The sequence below is a fragment of the Paroedura picta genome, chromosome 2, assembly GCF_049243985.1.
Source record: "Paroedura picta isolate Pp20150507F chromosome 2, Ppicta_v3.0, whole genome shotgun sequence".
NCBI classification, from domain to species: Eukaryota; Metazoa; Chordata; class Lepidosauria; order Squamata; family Gekkonidae; genus Paroedura; species Paroedura picta.
The window spans coordinates 131,928,124-131,954,277 of NC_135370.1; the positions used below are offsets into that span (position 1 = coordinate 131,928,124).

General features: G+C 43.3%; 1 protein-coding gene across 6 annotated transcripts in view; it reads right to left on the reverse strand.

Annotated features, from left to right (window-relative positions):
- The window catches only part of MAPKBP1 (mitogen-activated protein kinase binding protein 1), a 141,292-nt gene that overhangs the window by 29,368 nt on the left and 85,770 nt on the right, over positions 1-26,154 (reverse strand). For 5 of the 6 annotated variants that reach the window (XM_077322794.1, XM_077322789.1, XM_077322792.1 and 2 more), the window contains 15 exons: positions 25,410-25,547; positions 24,976-25,158; positions 22,850-22,867; positions 22,289-22,449; positions 14,901-15,090; positions 13,522-13,668; positions 12,345-12,529; positions 12,160-12,251; positions 9,870-9,995; positions 8,929-8,999; positions 8,509-8,630; positions 6,957-7,032; positions 5,639-5,750; positions 4,844-4,907; positions 3,059-3,184 (listed from right to left, as the gene is read on the reverse strand). In XM_077322794.1, coding sequence (XP_077178909.1) covers positions 3,059-3,184; positions 4,844-4,907; positions 5,639-5,750; positions 6,957-7,032; positions 8,509-8,630; positions 8,929-8,999; positions 9,870-9,995; positions 12,160-12,251; positions 12,345-12,529; positions 13,522-13,668; positions 14,901-15,090; positions 22,289-22,449; positions 22,850-22,867; positions 24,976-25,158; positions 25,410-25,547 — 1,811 coding nt within the window. The remainder of the gene's footprint in view (positions 1-3,058; positions 3,185-4,843; positions 4,908-5,638; positions 5,751-6,956; positions 7,033-8,508; positions 8,631-8,928; positions 9,000-9,869; positions 9,996-12,159; positions 12,252-12,344; positions 12,530-13,521; positions 13,669-14,900; positions 15,091-22,288; positions 22,450-22,849; positions 22,868-24,975; positions 25,159-25,409; positions 25,548-26,154) is intronic. The other variant, XM_077322791.1, reaches the window with a different exon arrangement.

Genomic DNA, 26,154 nt, shown 5'->3' on the forward strand with positions numbered 1-26,154 from the left:
CTAGGATTCTGCATTCTATTCTTAAAAGGGCTATAATTATACAAAGGCAAATGGTAACCTTAATAAAATCAGAGTCCAGTAGCACCTTTAAGACCAACAAAGATTTATTCAGGGCGTGAGCTTTCGAGTGCAAGCACTCTTCGTCAATTTAACTCCTTAACTCCGTAAATTAGTGTATCAAAATACTTTCTGTTGCATTATAGCTCAAAACAAACAGACGAAACCTGGGGTATATAATCCTTTAGGAAGTACCATCATAATCCACATATTGACTTGCCACATTCAGATCTACCTAAGCCGAAAATATAACCCCCAAATTCCTTATTTGGAGGTATATTTTGGCTTCTCGAATGTACCTAGGTTTTCATGGGAAAATCAGGGGGAGAACCCTGGGAAAATCCCCCATATATTTGGGAATTACCAGTAGATCCAAAAGCAGTGGAGAGATGGGAGCACATTACTCCCACCTTTCAGCTGTCTGTCAAACTTCTGCTGCAGTCTCTTTAAAAGGACTGCATTGGGGCTTAAACCGCAATGCAGGAGAAGCTATCCCCAACAGGTCTGCTTGTGGTGGGCATGTTGTTCCAGGGGTCAGGTTCCCCATGCAGGGACTGCAGAAGACAGCCTATCAGCTGTGCCAGAGCAGATTGTTCCCACTGGCTTGGCTTAGTGCTGGCTTCTCCTGCAGTCCAGTTTAAACTGAGCTGCCAACCCCAGAAGTTGCTGTGCTGCCAAGAACAATCTGCTATCCTTTTTTAAAAAACAAAACACAAAACAGTATTTTTCTTGTCGGGTCTATCATACTAGAATTTGGAACAGGGATTTTTTAAAAATACCAAAACATTTTCAGGTCCAGTAGACCCAAACCAAATTATACTTAAAAAAAGAAAAATAAGAAATTGCACATCCCTAGTTCAGGCACAGCTTTGAGGTTCAGGGCTGGGCTCCATCAAAGAGATGTGGACACACCACAGGGTGATTTGGGAAATCCACTGATCTCTGCCTGATCTGCCAGCTGAGTGGGGTCAGCCTGATTCCCAGCAGCACAAACAAAAGTGGCACAATACAAAGGGTGGGGCTGACATGCCAAGCGAGGCTCATTGTAAACTTGGTAGCGGAAGTAGCACCATGTGTACCAATGATGTTAAGCCTGGCTAATGTAACTACAGATGTTCTCCTGTATCAATAAATCATGTATGAACTTGCCCTGCTCCGCACAAGAGATCATTTGGGCAAATGACTTTTTTTGAAGCCAGCCCCAGAACAAAAAAAAGGAAAATAATTGTTGGTAGAGTAAAAGACAAAGAGACAGACAGGAGTGGGATGAAAGCAACAACATAAAATAAGACCCAAAAGATCTTTAGTGTTCATGGCAATCCACACAGTACTTTATCCCCAAAGATGTAGTGACCCTTCTTTGCTTCACAGTAACCCCAAGCACTATTTCTGTCTGAATTTCCCCACTGGCTCAGGTCATCAAGAGAGGCTCTAGCTCACACCTCTTCTATTGTCCAGCCAAAGTACCTGGCAGTGTGTGAAGCAGAGCCTTTCTAGTGATGGGACCTTTTCACTCGAATGATCACTGTAAAGATATGCCAAAACTTTGGGCCTGCTTTCTTTTTACGGGAAAAAAAAAAGATTACAGCATTTACAACAAATTAATTTTGAAGATATTTTTACTGTATGAAAGAGCTACATTTTTTCTATTATTTATTGTTGTTTTCTTTATATATAGTGTCAATAGGGGTCTCCAAACTTTTTCAGGTTGCTGGCACCTTTGGAATTCTGAGACAGAGTGGTGAGTGCGTCCATGAAATGGCTGCTGCAGGAGGCGTAGCCAACCGTAATGCCTTAGGGAGTGAGGTCAAGCATAACTCTACTAGTAACTTTTAAACAGACCAGCTGCCTGAAATGTTATACAGTATGCCTTTTAAGATGAACTAATTGTTTAAAAATATTTTCTTGCATGCACACAGCTTAGTTTCAGTCACACAGTGAAAAGCTGTGCCAGCAACTGCTGCTGAAAGGACTTTTTAAAAATCTGCAAAGCCAATCAGATCTTCAATGACCAATCAGAAACCCCAATGAGCCATGAGCAAAACCCCCACCTGCCCCCCCCAAATTCTAAAAACAGTTGGTGGGCATCTGGAAAGTGTTAACATCACAGTGTCCTTGGGTATAATGTTGGAGACCCACCAACTAATATAAATATATCTAATCTAAATATATTATATTGAGAATTTTTTATTGGAAACCTAGGGCATTTCCAGACATTGTAGTGGCCAATCTGCACCTTTTTGCAATCTTGCTCCAGACTGCCACCTTTTCGTGCTTCTTACCCTCCACAAGTGCTGCTGGAAATGGCAGAAGAGAGCAATGCGGTTTATACACGACTCTATTCCGCCTGTCAATCAAGCCAGGCAGCCAATCCCCTTTCTCCATGTTTTAAAGATCACACAATGACCACAATTTTTAAAAATTAATACTTCTCCATTTAAATACACTTTTTGAACACCAGCCCTTATGGAATCTCAACTTTTGATACTTTTAAAAATTAATCTCGTTCCTGGGTTTTTTTGGGTGGGGGGACTTTAGAGAGGCATGCTTTGTGTTCAAACTTCGGGAGAAAGTTATTTCTGGCATTGTCTGCATGCTTGTCTGCCTTATTCATTGCTCCAGGTGAAGATTTTTAAAAAGCACTTCCTGTCCCCCGGAAGAAAGGAGAAGGATGGTGCAAGGGCAGGACATTGGAGGCAGAGGTAGTGTTTCTTCGCCTCCACACATTTCTTCGGCTGGTGGCCTGCTGGTTGGGGAATCCACTTTATGCGATTCCCCAACTAGCACTTTAAAATGGGGGATGTGGCTGGCCGGTTACTGCCCAGATGCTGGATGTTGGCGATGTTATATGGAGAGGCCGGAATATAGCGTCTTCACAAGGTAAGTGTGACGCTAAATTTATGACGTGCAGAAAGACTCTTAGTTTAGAAACCTAGTGAACAGATAAAGGGTGCCTGTTATTAATAAAAATTGTCCAAAGAGCAGCACCACCAGCTCCTACCTGATGAGCCCAGCTGCTTTGCCCAGCGTTGCTTTCTCTGCTTGCTTCCCTCTTTGTTTCATGTCAGCCAGTCGCTGCCGCATGTTGATGGTCATCTCAGAACTCAACCGCCAGATGAAAATACAGCTGGATGCAAGAAATACATAATTATATCTGCTTTACCCAAGTCCTCAAGCTATTCCAGCCATCTCTTCCTTCAGAAGATTAGCTCTCCTGACAGTTTCTGTTTTCTCCATGGTATCAAATCCTGTAGACCCAATCAAAAATGTTCTCTACCCTCAATAGGATCCATTGGCTTCTTTCTCTTCTTTTTTTTACCATCAAGTTGCACCCCACTTATGGCAAACCCCATATGGCTTTCAAGTGAGAGATGTTCAGAGGAGATATGCCATTGCCTCCCTCTGTGTAGTAACCCTGGACTTCCTTGGTGGTCTCCCATCCAAATTCTCATCAGGGCCACCTTCTGAAATTTGGTCTGCTGGGGCTAGCCTGGGTTATGGAGGTCAAGGACTGCCCACTGCTTTCATGCTTGCACTGAGATGTGCAATTCCTGAAGTGTCAAACACCTCAGTTTGGCAGAGTTTAGACAGAAGTGCTTCAGAAGACAGAAACTTTCATTTAAGAATCCAAGCTATGGAGAAAAAATATGAAACAACTGCAGGGCACATGGTTTGCCAACAGAAGGTCCCAGATTTGTTTTCTGACACCTCCATTTAAAGGAGTTCATGTAAGAGGTGTCAGGAAGAGGGATACTACCAGTGAATAGCCAATACTCAGCTATAAAGGTTCATCTGACTCAGTATAAGGTAGCCTAATACATTCATTTTAAGATAGTGAACAGAGGAGAAATTAGATAGGCACAGTGCATAAGAATTGTTACTTGGAATAAAATTATTGTTGTTATTGTTTTGAACTTATATCCTGCTGCTTTCCAAAGGCTTGCAGCAGCTTACAAACATAAAAGCCCCTATATAAAACCCCATTTAGCCCTGATGCCAAAAGACCTCCTACAAGCCACAAGAGTGGTGACCAAACTTCTCTAGTCCCAGAAGCAGACCTCTCTAGAGGTGGGGGTGTAGATGGAATAGTAAACCAAGCCTGAGGAGGGGCATGTTGTTCTTAGCACAAGCCTCAACCAAGGACCTGTTAATCTGCTGTTAACGTTTAAAAGATAATGAGGTAATGCTGTCAAAAAATGGCTTACATTTTCAAGAAGGTTTTTGACAAAAGAAAATCTTTGGGGAAAATCAACGTGTTTTTTCCTTTGTCTTTTCATTCTTAAATTTTCAAAAATTTATTTTTCTCCTCCATTCCTATAAATGTGGCTAGCTTCAAGCCAATCAGAGGCACAGATGTTTTAAAATGTGAGCAATAGCAACTCTGCTGATTACTAGTGTGGGTGAGATTTCAGACTGTAGAGAACTCAGCCCCATAGTTAATCCAACTCTGCCTCTCGACTTTAAAATTTGCATACCAAACAAAAGTACAGTATTTGCTGGCGTATAAGACTACTTTTCCCCCCTGAAAAACATGCCTCCAAGTGGGGGGGTCGTCCTATACATCGGGTGCACTTCAGTTGGGATAGACATAGCTGCCCATAGTGGCCCATAGTACTGTAACGTAATGTAACAAATTCTATATTTTGAGTGGAAATGTTGGGGGGTCGTCTTATATGCCCAGTCGTCTTATACACCGGCAAATACGGTATTAGTTTTAAGATACCCCCAAACTGCTGATCCATTCAAATGATGAAAAAAAATTACATAGTAAACTTCATTTGATTACCTGTCACCTGAGACAGAGATCAAGTGTTTACAGTCATTGGTGAACATCATCCCAGTTACAATCTCTGGAAAAGATCAGAACAAGCAAAACACTTCCTGAAATATTCCATAAGTACTTTGGAGTTCCTCAGCCCTATTCAGTCATGCTATGGCACCCTATAACTCTGGATAGCAGGGTCCTAAATGCCTCTATTGTCCTTCTCATGTCAACACCTGCGAATGTACATATTTATTTACATTTATATCCCACCTCCCCTGAGGCTCAGGATGGTTCACATAAAACATAAAGGAACGGGAACAGTACAGAGAAATCAGTAACCATAAATGACAATCTAACAATACTTATCAGTGAGACCAAGAATAAAATCAATGACTGTGTGGAAAAGGACCTACTAGCCCTCTCAGACACATAGGGCCTATACCTTTACATGTTACAGTGCGGTGATGTCATAAGGCAGCTCTTAACAACATGCCATGCCATATAAATGGCTCTTCCCTTGGTACAAAATCTCCTGTTAAGCTATATTTTAATAGCTTTAAGTATCAAGCACAAAATTCCTGCTCACATTAAATCTATCACTTGACTGAAATGTGTGCACAAGCATTTCATGTTTCCCTTGCTAATTTTTCAAAATGCAGAAATACCAATAGCTCTATTCATTTCTAGTGCAGACTTAAGCAGTTGCACCCTAAGCCCACTGAAGCCACTTGAATACGTTAGACTCATTTTTTCCTACGAAAAAAATGGAAGCTGAGATTTTCCAGCTAATGTTCACCAAAAAGTTCTGCAGTTTACCTGAGTGCCCATACATTGTGGCCACACACTCCCCTGAGTAGAAATCAAATATAGAAAGGTTCTTATCGGAGCAACTGGTTGCAATGTAGAGGCCGGAGGGATCCGTTTGCACCTGAAACCCAAAAGAGAAATGATTGTAGAGTTTCTTTACTTTTGAAGACCCCCGCTGAACTCTGTAATGTTCTTTTACTAAGTATGTGAAACAACTTGGGGCTTACTGAATGAGCACTACTAAACCCCACTGATTTCAAAGGAGAATTAAACATGCTTAACTTTTCTTGGACTCCTAGCTTCTTACACAAGTCATTGTTCCTTAAAACACTATGCTATAAATGCTAACCCTTTCAACAAGACAGGCATCAATTCTTTATCTGTGCAAGTTATATGCCATCAAGGCACTTTGGACTTGTCCTGACTCTATTCTTTAGTGCACTTGAAAGCTTAGACCAAGAATAAAACTTTGTTGGTCTTCAAAGATGTAAAGTCCAGATACTGTGGCTCAATCAGCACAGTATCTGTGGGCTATAGAACCTTTGTTGCCTGAATGCCCAGATGTTTTATTTGCTGTGCACGATGCACTTAGCGTGGTGTAGCTGACAACCATGCAGTGAGGATAAGGAACTTGGCCTCATTATCATATTTATGCATAAGTGCACCACAAGTGAACATCATCATCAGCTTCCTACTATACTAGCCAAAGAAAACTAATGTTTAGTTTAGTCAGGAGTTCCTTAGAAGTGCAACAGCTGAGCAATTATAAAGCAACTCAGCTTTAACCACACAATACAAGGCATATGCCACACAACACAGCACACAGGAATCTTCCAAAGCTGGTGAAGGAAGGGTCCTGGGATCTTGTAAGAGGTACACATCTTTGTGAGATGTATACAGCTTTGTGGCAGGAGTCGGGACACAGCAGAAGTAGTGAAGCTATCCAGACACAGCTTTAAAAATAAAACACCAAGACTGATTAATCTGTAGCCAAAATCCATTCCATTATGGGGACAGCATTTTTAGACAACTGGGTATGAAGCAAAGGAAAGGGGTATGTGTTTGGATGGGGAGGAGGTTACTACCATCACTTTACTTTGCATTTACAGTTAGGGTGCCTTGATGCTACAACCCAACACGAATGCAAAGAAAAGCTGAATGGAAAAAGTGCAAGGTCTTCAAAGATGTAAAGTCCAGATACTGTTGCTCAATCAGCACATTACATTCCAATTTGGCCACCTCCCCCCCCCACCAAAAAAACACACTCATACACACACAGCGTGAAATAAAGAGAAAATAGCAGTGCTGAAATTAGTGGAGGTCTTACTTTGATGAGAGTGCCATCTTCACTTTGGGATCCTTTATACAGCTTTTTCTGCTTCCCACTGCTAATGTTGAAAATCCTAGGAAGAAAACAAGGCAGAACTTAACATACCAGGAGCTCTCCCACAGTCCAACTGGCCCAGTATTCAATTTCCAACAGTAACCCTGATGGATCTAGCTTGGCTAGACTGCTTGCTGACAGGCCCGGCCTCATCTTGTGGTGACTTCCTGTTTGTGTACACGGGGTACTTTAACAGAGCATTTTGGATTCTCACCACAAGAAGCAATCTGTGTATATGACAACCAAGGACACATTACAGAAGACATACAGGGATTTTCTTAAGCCAAATGACTAAACACATCCAACAGTGCAACCTAGTCTCGTGCCTGAATTAATGAGAATAGCAAAAACTCATCTCCTGAGCCCCAAACACAACTGTAAGCAAAGTCTCATCCCATATATCTCAGTCAATCATGTCATGGTCAGTTTTTGCCACAAACACTAAATAAGGAAAATTTTAAAGTAAGAAACTAGCAGCTAATGTAAAACAAAAGAGAATTCTAGGTCTATAATTACTCAGATTTTAACCCGAAAATGCATTCAGTTCCTCCTTCAAAATGACCAGCAGTAGCAGCATAACAGAACATGGCAAAGTATTATCTAATGCCCCTCACCCTCCTCTGGCACTGCATTCAGCCCAACAATTTCTCTCTGGCTTTCAAGCATGGTGTAATAGTTAAGACTGGCGGACTCTAATATGGAGAACCGGGTTTGAGTCCCACTTCTCCAGTGCAAGCCAGCTGAGTGACCTTGAGCTAATCACAGTTCTTAGAGATTTCTTGCAAAGCTGTTGTCTCAGAGCTCTCTTAGCCCCACCAACCTCACAGGATGCCTGTTGTGGGGTGAGGAAGGGAAAGGTGTTTGTAAGCTGCTTTGGAGAAATGGGGAACCCCAGCTCTTCCTCTTCTCTTTCACTCCTTTCTAGCTCACTACCAGTGACCCACAGCTCTCCCCCTCTTTTCCAGGCATCTCTCCAGACAGCAACTTTTCCTCCCTCCCACAGCCCCCTAGATTCATCTATAGGAGTTTTCTAGTCAACTGCTGCCTATGTTTCTTCCTGTCTGTCTCTCATCTTAGCAGCTCCTTTCTCTCAGTATCTGCACACCCACTGGCTGGGTGGAACATTACTGTAAAATCAGGGAGCAGTTGCAATAAGATGAGATGGTCATTATTACATGTATCCATTGACATTCATTAACTGGGGTCTTTACTTGCCTTCTCTGATTCATTCACATTTTGGTCAAAAAAGTTGCCTATCATTTATTAGAAATGTCTTTCTTTCTAAGTACCTTAAAGAAGGGGCATGACAGAGCAAGCCAGGGCATTTGAGCGAGTCCATACAGGGATGCCTACAGATCCCACCTTCAGGTTCTGGGTAAAGTAGAACCTTCCAATAAAAGCCATCAAAGTATTGCTAATGGGTGGAATTAAGTATATGATTATTTGCTGACAGGCTGAGAGCAGCGGACGCATCCATGGTAACCAGTGAACCAACCTGATGTTCCGGTCCTGGCATCCAATAGCAGCATATTTCCAATTAGGATCCACATCCATATCATACAAAGTAGTCTTCCTAACAACATGATGTGTACGCGTAAACTGGACCCCATCTGCTTTCTAAGCAAAGGAAACAAAAACAGTGAAAACCCATCCAACGTCATCTTTCACTAGAAAGAGGCAGACAAATTCTCCACAATAACAAGTTATGAGGAGGCAGTTCAAATCAAACTGTGACTGAACCATCCAACATGATTTCTTACCATTTGGATTTGCTAAAATCCTAACCCAAAGCAGCAAAATTAGAACGAGCCAGGACAAAATAGGGCATGAATCATCTAAAGATTTTGCTTCCACCTTCAATCTTAAAATAGCTCTACTCCACAAGTTATAAAAAAGGATAGTCTAATTGAATTACCTTCTGTGCAGTGCGAAAATAGATACTCTTATCTGCTCCACAACTGATCATTCGTACCTTTCCGTCATTGGCTAAAGGAAGAGAGAAACATACAGGCGCATCAACAACACAAGCAACTATTCCTTAAGTTCTTTGGGATCTAGCAGCTAGAATGATGAACTGTGTGTTCAAATTTCTATCTCCTATTAAATTTGCTAGCTGACCTTGAGCAAATCACTCTGTTCACAAGCACTGATGTTAAGATAGACTGAGAAGGTAGAAAAATGCATGACCCCCCACTCCCCTCAGCTTCCTTAAAGGAAGGGGACTTCTTGGGCATTTTATAACTAACAGGGTGTTATTCCATAGGGATGAAGCCATCGTTGAACTTTCTCCTGGGAGAAGCTGAAGGAAACAGCACATCCCATGAGGATAACCAAGCATCTTAAGTATGAGCTGTAATCACATGATTCTGAAAGCAAGACCATTTTTTTCCACTGTTACCTAACTAATAAACCCATACAATGTAACAGGAGTAGACAAAGTGTTGCACAAGAGATGCCTTCAAATAACTTTTGTTGTATGGTATCTGCAAGAGAGCTAGAGGAATACAGCTGTTGCCTCTTGAGACACAAATAAAGACCCCATGTAATGGGATAAAGCCAAATATGAGCTGCATCCATTTGATGGAGGAAGGGGGAAGAGGTGAAGTGCTGAACTGACCACTTTATGCCTACTTTTACTACCTCAGAGAAAGAGAGGAAATGTCTTGGAGAGAGAAATCCAGGATCATGTTGGGGAAACAGATGGGACTTGCATTCCTCATAATAAGTTGCATCCAAGCAACCAAATCACAGAAATCAATTAGGGAAGTTGCCATAACAATCTGCCACTCAAAGCTGAAATAAGTAGCAGGTGCAGAACTGTTGCCCAGTACTGACAAAAATAGATATACTCGTTACCTGCAAATTTTACTGCTGTGATGGAAGATGAATGCTCATCCAGGGTCTGTTGCAAGCTGTAGTCTTTCCCTGCATCCAAAACATGGATCAACCTGTCCCGACTGGCCGAGGCTAGAAGCTTTAACCCTGTTCACATAAGAAAAGGCGATGATTCCTCCAGTCTGGCACTCAAAGCGTTCTTTCAAGCTGGACTTCAAAAGGAACACGATGCAATGTGCCACTCTGGAGCTGAGCACAAAATAAAAACTTCTACCATGTTGCCCTGTGGGACTTTCTATAAAAAGGCTAACGGTTAATAATCTGTGAATGACTGAGGTTTAGGTCCCTCTGGATTCTTTTGTGCTTCGTGTAGTGTGGTCTCTGCAAAAGAGCTAGAGGAATACAGCTTGACCAAGTTTTTGCCGCTTGAGACACAAACAAACAAAGCTTCATCCATTGTTAGCAGAAAAAAGTGACAAAACGATCTTACTGTTACACCTTCATGAAAATAAATCACAAAGACATCAGCAATCAAAACAGCTAACAGACTTCTAGGAACTATTTTCCTGTACTAGGAAAAGGATTGGAGAGAGGAAAGAAGAAGTTGGCCTGGAAGCTTTCACATCTCCAGGGCATCAAATGAATAAACTCAAAAGCTTTATAGCCTCTATATAAGCAGAGTTGGCTGAAGTTGAATCCAGCTAAGACAGAGGTCCTCTGGCTGGGTCAGCATGCCCCAAGATGGGGTGCTACAACTCCCAGCCCTTGACAGGGTTCAATTAACAACCTTAATCACTGTCAAGAGCCTGGGCACGATCCTGAACTCATGATCTATAGGGGTCCAGTCACATACACTGCCCGCCAGGCATTCTATCACCTACGCCAGGCACAGCAGCTAGTGCCCTATCTGTTGACATCTGACATGGCCACGGTGATTTATTTTATTATTATACTAGCAGGGGCTGTGATGAAGGGGGGAATGGGGGGGAGGTGAAGCACCTTGCCGGTCCCCCCATGGTGAGCATGCAGGCTCCCTGCAGCCCACTGAGCACACCAACCGCCTCTGCGAGGCAGTAGGCATGCTCAGCAGGCCATGGGGAAGGCCTGTCTGTCCCCACCCCACCCCGCCAACAAGCACACGGGCTCCCCAGGGCCCACCTCTGCGAGGTGGCGGATGTGGTCGGCAGACATCAGGGAAAGCGTCCCCGGCCCCTTTCCGCCCGGGAAGAGCGCTGCTTACCCGGGAGCGTGGCCTCCTAACTGGAGGGCCCGTCTACGGGTGGTGCGGGCGGCTCCTGGAGGTGGTAAAATGCCAGCCACACTACCATCGTGATATGAGCCTCCATTGAGATTAGACTAGTGTAACTCGCTCTGCGCACGGCTTCCCTTGTATTCGATCAGGAATCTCCACTTGGCATAAAACACAGTGGCCCAACTCCTCACTGGAACCAGGTAGAGAGAGCACATTCAACCAGTGCTCTCCCAGTTCATTGGTACCAAATTGAAGACAAAATCAGGTTCAAGGTATTGGTGCTTACCTTCAGAGACCTAAGCAGTCCTGGATCTTCATATATGCAGGGCTATCTTCACTTCTATGCCCCTCAAAGGAGCCTATGATCCAGCACACAAAATCTACTAAAGGTCCCCAGCCCCAGGGAAGTAAAGCTGGTGTCAATCAGAACCAGGGCTTTCTTGGCCCTGGTTCTGGCAAAGACTTAAAACAATTCCACATGACCAGCAAGATAGATGAAGGATTTCTGTCAGGCCTATGTCTGAGGGCCATAGATCACCAATGAAACGGGCCTCCCTATGTATATATGACTGCATGTAAGTAAATACATTCACGATCATCAAGCCAACACAGAACTATCCTGCCTGAGCACTTTATCCCCACCCCTTCCACACTTTGAGAAGGGACGGGACACTCTAATATGATGTAAACCACCCTGACCCCTTGGGTATGCAATATAGAAACTTAATAAATAAAATAAAGAAACATCACCAAGCCCCGTGGACCTGAGGTCAGCAACAACAACAAAAGCTAACCCAGCAAGTTGGAAAGGACAAGTTTCATAAACTATGTCCTATTTAGGATGTTATATATACTGCGGACAAAATTCTCAATACTATATCCCATGGAGACTTTTTCATTATCTTATTGGCCTGAGTCAGCTAGCAACAGCTTCTGCTGTGTTTCACCTTCCTTCTGAAAAAGAAATGCATTTCTGCTCCATAAGCAATCTTCTCTTGCACTGTAGTGACTCAAGCCTAGTACAGTTACCATAAGCAAGCGAACAGTGGGCTATCTCACCTGTCTCTGGTTTGGAGTACTCAAGGCAGAGGATTTCAGAATCATGGGCTTCCACCTTCAGCATCTCTTTCAAGGATTTCAGCTCATAGATCCTGAAACAGGACACAGAGACAGAAGGTCAGGAAAGGATGCTTTCATTGCTATTGGAAAAAGCCAGGGCCTCTCCCAAGAATCCAAGAGCTTACCTGAGTGTACCTATTCTATCACCTGAGGCCAGGTGCTCCCCAGTGGGACTCACAGACACTGTGCGAATCCCCATTTTTGTGTCTTGGGCCTGCACATCAGCCTTGTCTGCACCTCCACCTGTGTTGTACTCTGTGTCCAAAAGGGCCTGAGTGTTTCCATCTACGTAGATAATTTTCATCAGGTCCTTAGGACAAAAGAACAAGAAGCCCATATGAATAAACCAGATGAAAGCAAAGACCATCAGGATAAGACAGGATGAATGACTACAGTTCATTCTCCTTTTGACACCAGCATGTCTCACTCCAAAGCAGCATTTAATAGTGCAAAAAAAAAAGCCCAAAGGAAGCCTGATGGTAGAAAATAGTTGTAAAGCCACCACCCCTTGATACTAACATCCATTCAACTCTCAGGTACAAATTATAAAACTAAAACAGCGACAAGAATTGGGGAGGGGGGGCTCTTATAAATTTTGTTACAATGCAGGTAGTTTAAATTATGGTAAATTACTGCAGATTACTTAGGATGACTGAGCTGGGCACAAAGTCTGCAGAACACTTCTCTGTAGGAATGCACCCGAGGAACCTAGTTCTATATTACTTGGATGTAACTAGGCCACTTATACACAGGCAGCCAGTAAATCAAACAAAGGATCACGTTTGCTAAGAATAAGTACAGTGGAAATAACAACAAGAAGAAACTCTGTTGCTTCTCAAATATGTACATGCAAGTGGAAAGAGCCAAGCAATCACTCACTGCCCATTATTTTTTAAAGCCAAACCAGAAGTTTATCCTGGCTGGCTGCAGTGATATTGGGTTACATGTTCAGGCACTTTGCATGGGGGGGGGGGAGGCCTCCTTCTTGCATTCAAAATAGGCAGTAAAGAGAGGGAAGAGTCACAAATAAAAATTATAAAAATTGGAGACCAAATCAGAGACCGTTTTCCAAAATGAATTACAGCTGGGTAGTTAGAATCATAGAATCATAGAGTTGGAAGGGGCCAGACAGGCCATCTAGTCCAACCCCTGCTCAACGCAGGATGAGGTGTTACACTAAGATCCATACATTAAAAAGCCTACGTTGCCTAGCCAACGCATCAAGTTGTAACACCAGCTCAGCATTCCCTCTCACAGTAAACAGCCACATGTCAGGCGTTCCATCCTCAAAGATGTCCTTACATTGCTTAGAATGTTCCGATGCAGAGCAGCCCCATGAATGTTGGAGCTCTCCGTGTTCCACAGGCGGATGGTGTTATCCGAGGAGCAAGTGATGAAAGAGTTTGGGGGCAAGCAAGACTGATTGCTATCTTTCACCTCAGGGTACACCTGAAAGGAGACAACAAAAACAGGATGAGATAACCTGTATCTTCAGGCAGTAACCACAGCCTCCTTAAAAGTAACTGTCCTTTCAGATGCTGAAGGGAGGCAATTCATCTGCCTTAGAAATCCCACCAGGCCAAAGTTCAGGGAAATAAAAATTAAAAGGGCTGCTGTATTTTTCACTATTGTTAAGAATCTGACACTGCAGCCAAGCAAGACAACAGTCAATGGCCATAATTACTTCTTTTACATAAAAATATATACCAGCAATCATCTTTGGAAACTAGTTACCCTAGCAGTCTTATAAATCCAGTTATATGAAATGGCTGGTGGGAAATTTTGGAGTGCAATTGGTTCTTTAAATCAGAACGTTGTTGTTTATATAACACTCCTGATGCTCTTTTCCACTCTGTAGAAAGAAATTCCATTAGAGTGAAAAACCTTCTTACATGCAATGCACCAGCAGAGAGCAGCACTCAGCTACTGCTGTGGTCTTTTGTTATGCTGGTGCAACTGCAGCTCATAAAGGATCCCTCTAAAAAGCCTACCCAGTTCTCTTTGTTTCTTTTCCAACTAACCAGAAGGAGAAAGCTTTTGGGCTCACCGAGGAGCAGGCCAGTCACCTACACAAACTGAGGAGGCAGAATAGTGGTCTGGTGCTCAGATGATAGGCACAAGAAAGCAGCCATGTGACAAAAGGGCAGGCAGAAACATGTCCCACCTTGCCAGAAATTGGCCAACTTCATGCCACAAGTGGCTTCTTTACCTGACTGCTCTCCTGCAGTCAAGGTTCACACTAGCAGGTCACTGATAAAAACTGCTTGACCTTTGTACACACAGAAGACTATGAATTAAGGCAAAAGACTGACAATTCACTTAAGAAGTAGATGTAAAATTATTTACAGTAAATGCCCAAGCTTGGCCCTTGCTCCTAGTCTGTATGCTGTTCTCAAAGATGTCTTCTTTCTCCTGTTCTTACCCCCCCCCCCACTCAGCCTCCATTCCTAGAGTTTCAGTGGATCATTACTGGAATAAACACAATATTGCTCCCACCTGTAATCAAATTTCTCCTGGGGAGAAACTTGCTCACAGCTGGGAGGAAAATGTGGATGAGGGTTCTTGCCATAAGGAGAACTGAATTTTAAAATTAATTTGGTTCGCAACCAATCAACAATAGGACCTCTCTCTTTCAACCTCTGTTTCCCTACACCTACCAATAGCTTTCCAGGCTTAATTACCTCAATGCTCCACACACACAGGGAGTGGTATAAGGCAGAATAAACCTTGCCCACTTTCTTGGGATCCTTGACATCCCATACATACAAGCTGTGATCGTTGTAAACACATGATAGCCACTGGTTGTTGGGGTCAAAGGTCAAGGCGATGGTATCTGGATACTTGGCATCAGTCATATTGGAGAATAACCGGCTGTAAAAAGAGCATGCATATATGCATTTAGAAAAATATATAACATAGAACGCTTTCCCCCCAAAAGTCTACAAAAGTTACCAATATGCAAAAATGTATTCTAGACTTATTAAATACGTTTAGCCTACTGGGCAACTAAAAAACAGGTTCTAAGAACTGCTAACATATTTAACACAATTAAAATCCCAGTAAGAATGCTAAAAAATGTTTACAATTGTTATTAAATGCCATCTGTAAGAGAGATAGAACCCATTATTCCCTCCACTTGAGAAAAATCTCTCTGCCTTGTCACCTTCAACTGAACGAGCTCTGGCTGCCTCATCTACACAAACAAGTAGCTATTTCTGTCGATGTCTGGGCTTGTGTAAATAATCTTTATTCCCCTATTACTAGAGGCTGCCCTTTCCCACTATCAAAATTTAAGTATGGATTTCTCAAGGCAGGATCTCTCTCTCTCTCCTTTTTTTTTCTTATGTAACTTTGAGGAGTTTCATTATATTACCACTCTCCTGTTTTCAAAGTGGGTCTCTAGAATTTTAATACACATAGCCTTAAAAGAGCTGGAAAACAGATAGGGAGGAAGAAGCTTCCTGTGTACTAGGTGAGCTTCATTAGGTACATAGGAAAATTGTGAAGATTTTTAAATGAAATTCACACAGATCCCACCCTCCCACCTTATCTAAAAGGCCCAAGAACTACTTGTGCTGCTCTCATGCTGCCAGGGATGGTCCCTACTGGGGAGAAAAGCTGGGTACAAATGAAGTTTTGGAATGAGCGACTGTGTGTGCCTGGACATTGGGGAGCACTGCAGCACTCTAAGTGTGTATAGGGGTTACCTCCTTGAAGGGGATGCCTGTCTTTGTTTTAACCTGGGAGCTGCCTCTGACCCCTCCTCTCTTCATTCTCTCCACATGGCCTTCCACAGACACACATGACTCCACAGGTTTCTCCTGTACGTCCAGTGCCCTCATACTTCCACACACATGACGCCAGATAAGCTGGCTATTTGGGAACTCTTTCAATTAGGCTTCTTTTTCTCTTCTTTTAACGGCAACTTGAATGTGAACTGAATCCACTTGAATAAATTTAAATTTTTTGGTAGTATACTTCTTGGGAGATTTATTTATTGAACTCAGTATCATGCTTCTGTGACTGAGCAAAACTCCACTATAGTAACCAAATATCTCAGTAGTAAGTAAGTAAATAGAACAGTCACTGCAGAGAGCAAATGTCCAGACACAAGTGCACAGAAATCTAGGGTTGGCTTTCCTTCAGGCTGGGACCCAAAGAGGGGGAGAGCTTACAGACCCCCCCTCGGAGCGTAAAGATCCCAGGGAAGAACTGTACGGACTGAGGCTAAGCAACAGCCATCTCATAAAAAGCTTGGCTTCCTCATCATAACCAAGAAGAGTCCACCAGGTGGCAGCCCAGCCAGCCGGCCTGCGCATGTTGGGCCTGCAGTGTGCTTTCTGCAGAGACAGTGTTCTTTGGCTGAACTTATAAGAATAATAATTTTAATTTTCTATCCCTCCCTTCCCTGGTCAGCTCAGGGTAGGTAATATCAAAATTAAACAACAGGATAACAAATTACATATAGAATAAAATGTATCAGTTATCAAGTTTTAAAACTATTCAAAACCACCTCCTCTTTACAGTTAAAAATCTTTCTGAGGTGGGTTAGACAATGTTTAATCGAGTTGGCTGGCTGGGTGGCTTCTCAAGCAGGGTGGCCAGCATCTTCTTGATGTTATTTCCTGGCCTCAGCCATAGGCCAGCTCCATCTTACAGGGCCCCGGAGGGCCCTGGTCTCACTAGGTAGAGCATTCCATCAGGCCAGGGCTGGGGCCAAGAGAACCCCCTGGCCCAGTCAAGGTCAGTTTGGTCTCCACAGGGTTTGGGTGGGTGGGTAGGTATCTGAGTGTGTTAGCTTTTAAGACACTTTCCACTTTAAGGGAAGGGAGAAAGGATTATTTGTTAAAGACGTGTACCCTCACATGTGAATTCATTAGAGTCCAGCCTGTCCCCTTCCCTTTTAATACCAGATACAGCTTAAACATGAGGCACACTTCAAGGTGCCTGCAAGTGCAGATAATTGTCTGTCTCTACTGCACCACTTTCAACTGAACGAGCTCTCAGATAAACATCCACCAGTATCATTCCATGGAAAGCAACCCAGTGTAGTCAGTACCCAGCCTCATAGGTACACACCAATACAAATGACCATTTTTGTGTTCCAATGCATAATATTTACCAGTAATTATATTTATTATATACATTCCCTTTCCTGACCCCAATGCTGATCAACCAGCACATTTGTTTTCTCATCAGGCAACATGTAGATATTTTACTACAACAGAACATTAATTCTCCTAGCAACCACACATCCAGATCAGCAACCAAAAAGCACAGAAAAATGGAACAGCAAAAGTCATTGCAATGGCAATACTGAAACAGTATTGCACCCTTTTAAATCCTTTAAGGTCAATGAATATAGAAATGTGCAACACATAACTGCCCTGAAAAGAAAGCATTCATTTGGCATAGTTTTTATCCCACCCTTCCTCCAAGGGAAGCAAGGACTGTACTGAAAGCCAAGTCATTAACGAGACCAGGGGCTGTGAAAAACAAAAAGAAAAGCATCCCACAATGAAGTTATTGCACAAGTTGTTCTAATGACACCTGCTTTGACTTCCCTTAAAGCACAGGGATGGGGGGACCCTCATACTTTCTGACCTGCCTGGCTGACAATTTCATTTATCAAATGGTAGATGAACCCACAAGAGGTTCAGCCATACTGGACTTAATACTGACCAACAGGCAAGAGTTGGTGGATGAGGTGAAGGAGGTGGGGACCCTAGGGGGAAGTGACCATGTCCTCATAGAATTCCTTTTGAGATGGGGAGCCAAGGAAGCTTGTAGCCAGACGCGGATGTTGGATTTTCGTAGGGCAAACTTTAATAAACTCAGATACATGAGTGTCATACCATGGACGAGAATGCTGTAAGGGAAGGGAGCATGTGAAGGGTGGGCGCTACTCAAACAAGAGCTATTGCATGCTCAATCAATGACTATCCCAGAAAGACAAAAACACTGCAGGAGCTCTAAGAAGCCTATTTGGATGAACAGAGAACTTCAAGAGGAACTAAGAAAGAAAAGGAAAATGTTCAGGAAATGGAGGGAAGGACAGAGCTCTAAAGAAGAGTATCTACAGGTTACTAGGCACTGTAGATCAATCATCAGAAAGGCCAAAGCTGAGAGTGAGCTAAGATTGGCCAGGGAAGCCCATTGTAACAAGAAAAGATTTTTCAGTTATGTGAGGAGCAAACGTAAAGTAAAGGAGGCAATAGGCCCACTGTTGGGTGCGGATGGACAAACTCTAACGAAAGATGCAGAGAAAGCAGAAAGGCTTAGTGCCTATTTTACATCTGTTTTTTCCCACAGGTCAAAGTGTTTAGGCACATCTAGAGATGGCCGTAGCCAAAGGATAGTGTCTGGGTGGCAGGTTAACATGGATAGAGAGGTGGTCGAGAGGCATTTAGCTGCACTGGATGAGTTCAAATCCCCTGGTCCGGATGAAATGCACCCGAGAGTACTCAAAGAACTTTCCAGAGAACTTGCACAGCCCTTGTCCATCATCTTCGGAACCTCTTTAAGGACTGGAGATGTCCCGGAGGACTGGAAAAGAGCAAATGTTATTCCGATCTTAAAAAAAGGGAGGAAGGATGACCCAGGAAACTACAGACCAGTGAGTCTGACCTCTGTTGTGGGGAAGATAATGGAGCAGATATTAAAGGGAGCGATCTGCAAACATCTGGAGGACAATTTGGTGATCCAAGGAAGTCAGCATGGATTTGTCTCCAACAGGTCCTGCCAGACCAACCTAGTTTCCTTTTTTGACCAAGTAACAGGTTTGCTGGATCGGGGAAATTCGGTTGATGTCATTTACTTGGATTTTAGTAAAGCTTTTGACAAGGTTCCCCATGATGTTCTGAGTTGAGTTGTTCTAAGTTGAAGGACTGCAATCTGGATTTTCAGATAGTTAGGTGGATAAGGAATTGGTTAGAGAACCGCATTCAAAGAGTTGTTGTCAATGGTGTTTCATCAGACTGGAGAGAGATGAGTAGCGGGGTACCTCAGGGCTCGGTGCTCAGCCCGGTACTTTTTAACATATTTATTAATGATCTAGATGAGGGGGTGGAGGGACTATTCATCAAGTTTGCAGATGACACCAAATTGGGAGGACTGGCAAATACTCCGGAAGATAGAGACAGAGTTCAACGAGATCTGAACACAATGGAAAAATGGGCAAATGAGAACAAGATGCAATTTAATAAAGATAAGTGTAAAGTTCTGCATCTGGGTCAGAAAAATGAAAAGCATGCCTACTGGATGGGGGATACGCTTCTAGGTAGCACTGTGTGTGAACGAGACCTTGGGGTACTTGTGGATTGTAAACTAAACATGAGCAGGCAGTGTGATGCAGCGGTAAAAAAGGCAAATGCCATTTTGGGCTGTATCAACAGGGGCATCACATCAAAATCACAAGATGTCATAGTCCCATTGTATACGGCACTGGTCAGACCACACCTGGAGTACTGTGTGCAGTTCTGGAGGCCTCACTTCAAGAAGGACGTAGATAAAATTGAAAGGGTACAGAGGAGAGCGACGAAGATGATCTGGGGCCAAGGGACCAAGCCCTATGAAGATAGGTTGAGGGACTTGGGAATGTTCAGCCTGGAGAAAAGGAGGTTGAGAGGGGACATGATAGCCCTCTTTAAGTATTTGAAAGGTTGTCACTTGGAGGAGGGCAGGATGCTGTTTCTGCTGGCTGCAGAGGAGAGGACACGCAGTAATGGGTTTAAACTTCAAGTACAATGATATAGGCTAGATATCAGGAAAAAAATTTTCACAGTCAGAGTAGTTCAGCAATGGAATAGGCTGCCTAAGGAGGTGGTGAGCTCCCCCTCACTGGAAGTCTTCAAGCAAAGGTTGGATACACACTTTTCTTGGATGCTTTAGGCTAATCCTGCGTTGAGCAGGGGGTTGGACTAGATGGCCTGTATGGCCCCTTCCAACTCTATGATTCTATGATTCTATACAGTTATTAATCTTCTTGGCTCACGAACCTCATGCTTAAGAACAAAAGAACCATGCAATATGCTGCATGGGAAGAAATGACAAGCACAGGACAAATAGAAGTTTTTACAAGGGCTAGCATTTTCTATATCAAGTGCCCCTAAAAGCTTCACTTTGTCAAAGTGGAATATGTACATTCCATGTGCCATGTTTAGATCTCCATTCAAAAACCTGATGTTGTGAGGTCAATGCAATTCTCTATAAACATTTATTCTGCCTTTCCAGGTAAAAGGCTGGCTAAGGAAGATTTTTTTTAAAAAAAACCCTCAACCTAGAAGAGCTAAATTCACATGCACCAAGGGGTCAGCATGCATAGTCATTGTTTAAGTTACAGGGCTGAACATTCACACTAGAAGGCCCTTTCAGATTTAGGAACTGATATGCTCAAATAACACACACACTTCCCCTGTGCATTTGGATGTATGCATTTCTTATTCTGTGATGACAATATGCTAAAAGACAGAGGTCCTGTGGCTGGCCAGGAAGGGTCCAAGCGAGGAAGTGAGTCTGCTCAACTTGGACAGTGTGCAGCTATCAGTGGCTCATTCCATCAGGAACCTGGGCGTGATCCTCCATACTTCCCTCTCCATGGAGGCCCAGGTCACAAGTGTAGCATGGCTGGCCTTCTACCATCTTCACCAAGCCAAACTACTAGCGCCCTATTTGGCCCCTGAACACTTAGCCACAGTGATCCATGCAACAGTCACCTCCAGGCTAGACTTCTGCAACTCATTCTATGCAGGCCTACCCTTAAATCTGATCTGGAAAATGCAATTGGTCCAGAATGCGGGGGCTAGGATCTTCACAGCAACACCATGGAGGTCCCACATCTGGCCTGTCCTCCAACAACTGAGCTGGTTCCAAGTTGAATTCCAGATCAGGCTTAAGGTCTTGGTAATTACCTTAAAGGCCATAACTGGTCTGAGCCCAGTGTACTTGAAGGACCACCTCTCTGACTACAGCCCTGAAAGAGCTCTACACTCCGCCATCTTCAACCAGCTAGTGATCCCTGGCCCCATGTAAGTCCGCTTGACCTCAACCAGAGCCAGAGCCTTCTGGTGGAACAAGGTCCCAGAGGAGATCGGGGCCCTAACAGAACTAAAGCAGTTCTTCAGGGCCTGCAAAAAGGAGCTTCTTCACCAGGCATTTGGTTGAGGTTGACCTAAACTAAATAACAGCCCTACTCAGCCCTGATCCTCCATTCCTGAACCTATTTTGAATGTTATTTTCTCTGTGTATTGTTGGTATTACTATTACCTTTTATTCATTATAATCAGTGAGTTTGATGTATTGTTCTGTTATGTTCTATGTGAACCGCCCTGAGCCGTAGGGGAGGTTGGTATACAAATGTAATAAATAAAATAAATAAAAACCTGGCAATGCCCAGCTACTGAAAAGCTGTCAGAAAGAGATTCAAAAACCAAGAAGTTATGCACAAACATGTGAAACTAGAGCCTAAATCAAACTTATGTGGAGTGTTCCCTGTTTTAATTCAATGTATACATCCATGCGTAGACCTTGGTTTTGGGTTTGTAAGCAAGGAAACAAAAGACTTCTTCCTATTGCCTGCTAGGTGAAGGACCAGGAAGTATTTTATGCAAGGCATCCCAGATACCTAACATGAAAGACTCCAAGAGAAGTTCGTTCTGCCATTTTACATTCTAAAATGCAAGCTCTGCAAGAAGCAGCATTAGGAAAGAGGCAAAGAGACATAACCTTGTAAATAAACTGAGATCTGTATTAGTGTATGATACCAATTACAGTCAACAAACAAGGCCACCTAGCCCCACACCATGTACTCTAATGGGCAGCAGCTCTTCAAGCCCTGATGCAAAAAGAGCCTTTACCTGGAGCAAGTGTTGAATCTGGGATATTCTACAGGCAAAGCATCAGTCAGCTCTGTGCTCTCTTCACAGGGATAACCATTAATGGAGGATGAACAGCAATAGAGGCCCAGCCTAACACATCATTAGACCGGTAATTTTAAAAGACCACCACATGATAAGCACTGAAATAGGTCTGCTTATGAAAATGAAGCACTGTACTTTGCCCCTTTTCCTACCTGGCTTCAGTGACGCTGGCGATATCCGTTCCCAGGAAGTGAGGTTTCGGGAGTGTGGTCACAAAATGAAGGTTGGAAGGGTTAAAGATCCTCACCGTGCCATCAGCACAGCCACAGAAGATGTAATCGTGGCTCACAGAGATGCAATTTGCCACAGTAGTCTAAGGATACAAGACATCAGTATGAGCAGTGTTTTTTCTCAAGGCCACCACAGAAAGTATGACAAGACACAAGGAAAGCAATAGTTGAGGGAAAGGGAAGAAAAGAGACAAGGCAAAATTAATGGAGGGAAATGAGATGAAGCCACCCGATGCATGGAAGCATCTTTTCCTAGGCTGTCTTCAATTCAAGATCTCAGGATAACTCATCTGATGCCTTATTGGGAAACGGTTCAGCATTGGAAGACAGAAAACTAACTCTGTACAGGCTTCTGGACTTGGACTACATCTTATTTCAGTATTGCTAATATGCTGGAATGTGAACAATCGCAAACAATGATGGCAAATGAGAAGCATGATGGGCCAGTGAAGTGCTGGTGGCAAAGAGTTCATTCTGACTTACTGTGAAGCTGTCTGTGTTCTAAGTGAAAGAGAAAAGGTGGTTTTAGTGCAGAAAAGAAGAAAGGAACAATCGAGAGAGAGGCAGGCAGAGATTAAATCTGGAGAGTGAACAAAGATTTAGAAACATCCCTCAACAAGCATTATAGTTGGCAGATTGAAACTAGGTCAGGGTCCCTGGCCCCAAAGAGATGAAACTGAACTCAACCAGGACCAGGGCTTTTACAGCCCTGGCCCTAGCCTGGTAGAATGCTCTGCCAACCAAGATCAGGGCCCTGCAAGACCTTAATCAGTTCCGCAGGGCCTGTAAAACAGAACTCTTCTGCCAGGCTTATGGCTGAGGCCAGGAATGTAACACTCATGACATCAGACTGACTGCCCCCCCTGGTAGAGCTCCTGTTCAAACTGAGGGGAAACACCAGAGGGAAAAATCCCAGCTCCCTCCCCCCCCCCCAAGAACAGAAACCTCCTCTGTGATTGTGTCAATTGGCAGATGTATAGATCACTCAAAGAGCCTCTTGTGGCACAGAGTGGTAAGGCAGCAGAAATGTTGTCTGAAAGCTCTGTCCATGAGGCTGGGAGTTCAATCCCAGCAGCCGGCTCAAGGTCGACTCAGCCTTCCATCCTTCCGGGGTCGGTAAAATGAGTACCCAGCTTACTGCTGGGGGATAAACGGTAATGACTGGGGAAGGCACTGGCAAACCACCCCGTATTGAGTCTGCCATGAAAACGCTAGAGGGCGTCACCCCAAGGGTCAGACATGACTCGGTGCTTGCACAGGGGGATACCTTTACCTTTACCTTTACCTTTATAGATCACTCAAAAATGTTTTAACTTTCAGAATATTTTAAATTTTTGATTGTCGATAGAGAGCCAAGCTTGGTGTGGAGAGCCAGCTTGGTGTAGTGGTTAGGAGTGCGAACTTCTAATCTGGTGAGCTGGGTTTGATTCTGCGCTCCCCCATATGCAACCAGCTAGGTGACCTTGGGCTGGCCACAGCACTGATGAAGCTGTTCTGACCCAGTAGTAATATCAGGGCTCTCTCAGCCTCACCTATCTCACAGGATATCTGTTGCAGGAAGAGGAAAGGGAAGGCGATTGTAAGCTGCCTTGAGATTCCTTCTGGTAGAAAAAAGTGGCAAATAAGAACCAACTCTTCTTCTTCTTCTATAAACTGATGTTACCCACCCTGAGCCTCATGGGAAGGACAGGTTAGAAAAATAAAGATTATTATTTACAAAGAAAAAGGAATTTCACAGTGTTACATAGTTCAGCAGACCCTTGCTTCTACATAGCCTACTTCTACAAACACCCACACTACTGCTTGGGAAACAGCACAAGCACATCTTGCCCAATTCAGTTGGTTCATGCTGAAGTTCAGCTTCAAAAGTTAAGCAAGTCACTATTTTCCAACCTCAGCTTAGCCATCCCATAACATCATCATATTAAATAAAGACTGACTAGCAGGACTATAAAACCCACCATAATTTAAAGGCTTAAAACTAAAATTGTAGTTTTTATTTACAACCAACATAATACACAAAGCTACCAATACTACTATTTCAGACAATGAGAATTAGATTTTCTCTGTATAGGACAACTGCTTGCCCCAAAGATGGAAGCTTCCCAGGGCTGGAATGACTTTCCAAAGGAAGCCATTATCCAGATGCTGCTTCTGAAAGATTCAATTTCTCCTCTTGATTAAGGGACTCAGACTTACTGCTTGTGCTGCTCATATATGCGATGCTGGCTTGGCTGATTTCAGATTGTTAGTATTGCTCTTAGCTGCTGTTTTATAGATTTTATGGCTGGCTTTATTTATTTTAGCTCTATGAAAGAATCTTATGGTAGCTTTTGTTTACGTTATGACAGTTTAAATTGCTTTATTTGGTACTTTTATTGTTTCTCTGCCGTATTGGAAACCGCAAGAACAATTCTGGACTAAGAGTGCCAAGTATACATTCCAAAATGAAATAAATGCAAGCATAGAAGAAACTAGGAATTCTGTATTTAAGGGGAAAGTGTACAGGTGGGTGGGTGCGCACAACACACGTTTTTTGGGGCTCGGTGCATCCCTGGCCCCCTTTCTCCTGTGCACACATATATAAGAGCTACAGATTTAGAACTTACTCTTAGCTCCACCCACTTGTCCAGCAGCCTTTTCTCGTTGAATTCACAAAGGAGACCCGAGGAAGTGATACAGAAGGTGCTGTCTGCTTTCTTGCCCCTGCCACAGGCCACATCCGTAAAGAAGTTGTTTCTCAGTTCCCCAAGCAATCCGGAGCGCCCAAGCAAAGGAACTGTAGCATTCACCTGGCCCAAGGGAAGGGCAGAAGGAGAGAATATGTCATGGTGGCTATAGGCATTACACTCACACACACACACACACACAAACTGGCACAGTAATATGTATGCAAAAAGAAATTATTCCTTTATGGCCAGAATTATCAAATTGGTAGCCATGACTTGAACACTTAAAGCTCTCCAAAATGCCAGCAATTAGAAGTATAGTCTTCCAAATGTTCCCACCAACAACTGGGCACATTTTTCATTCTGCCTCTCACCTTGGAGGATTTGCTGTCATCTAGGTACCAGAATTTGATGTGCCGGTTTCCAGCGGTGACAAAGTAACTGCAGTCCTCAGAGAATGAAACCGCTGTCACTTTGCTTGAGACCTTATTTGCTGCCACAACTATATTTTTCTGGAAAGAAGGCATTCAAGCAGGTCAAATCTCTTACTAAACAGTTCATGTGCAAATATCCATGACCAGAGACAATCATAGAGTCATAGTTCATATTTTGCAAAGCATGGTGGGGGGGGGGGAGCTAAGAGAAAATTGAGACATTTCATAGTTTTCTCATCAACAGGACTCCTCTAATATGAGTTACCAGTACAAACTTGAAGGCTTGTTCTGAGGATATCACTCATTAGATTAAGTACTTTCACTATTATTACTTTTAAAAGACATCTTAAAACGCATGCAGACAGCAAGAGTTACAATGGAAATGTTTCACAGTGAAGATGCACATCTTCTAGACTCTCACTAGATTAGACAAAATGACAACTGGGAGGGGGAGGGGATATATATTAGAGTTTTAGAAAATTCTAGTGTGGGAGAAGTAAATAAAAGGAACTTTTGCCCACTCTCCAATAAACCTCTGATAGAAGATGCTTTTTCCTTCATGAATGAAGACTTATTGGATCTAGCCCAATACCTCCTACTTAATCAGCACTCCCCGTGAATGCCCGGCTGCACTGATGACAGATTGGTACAACCTCTTGTTTTGGCAGGGAAGAATCATACACAT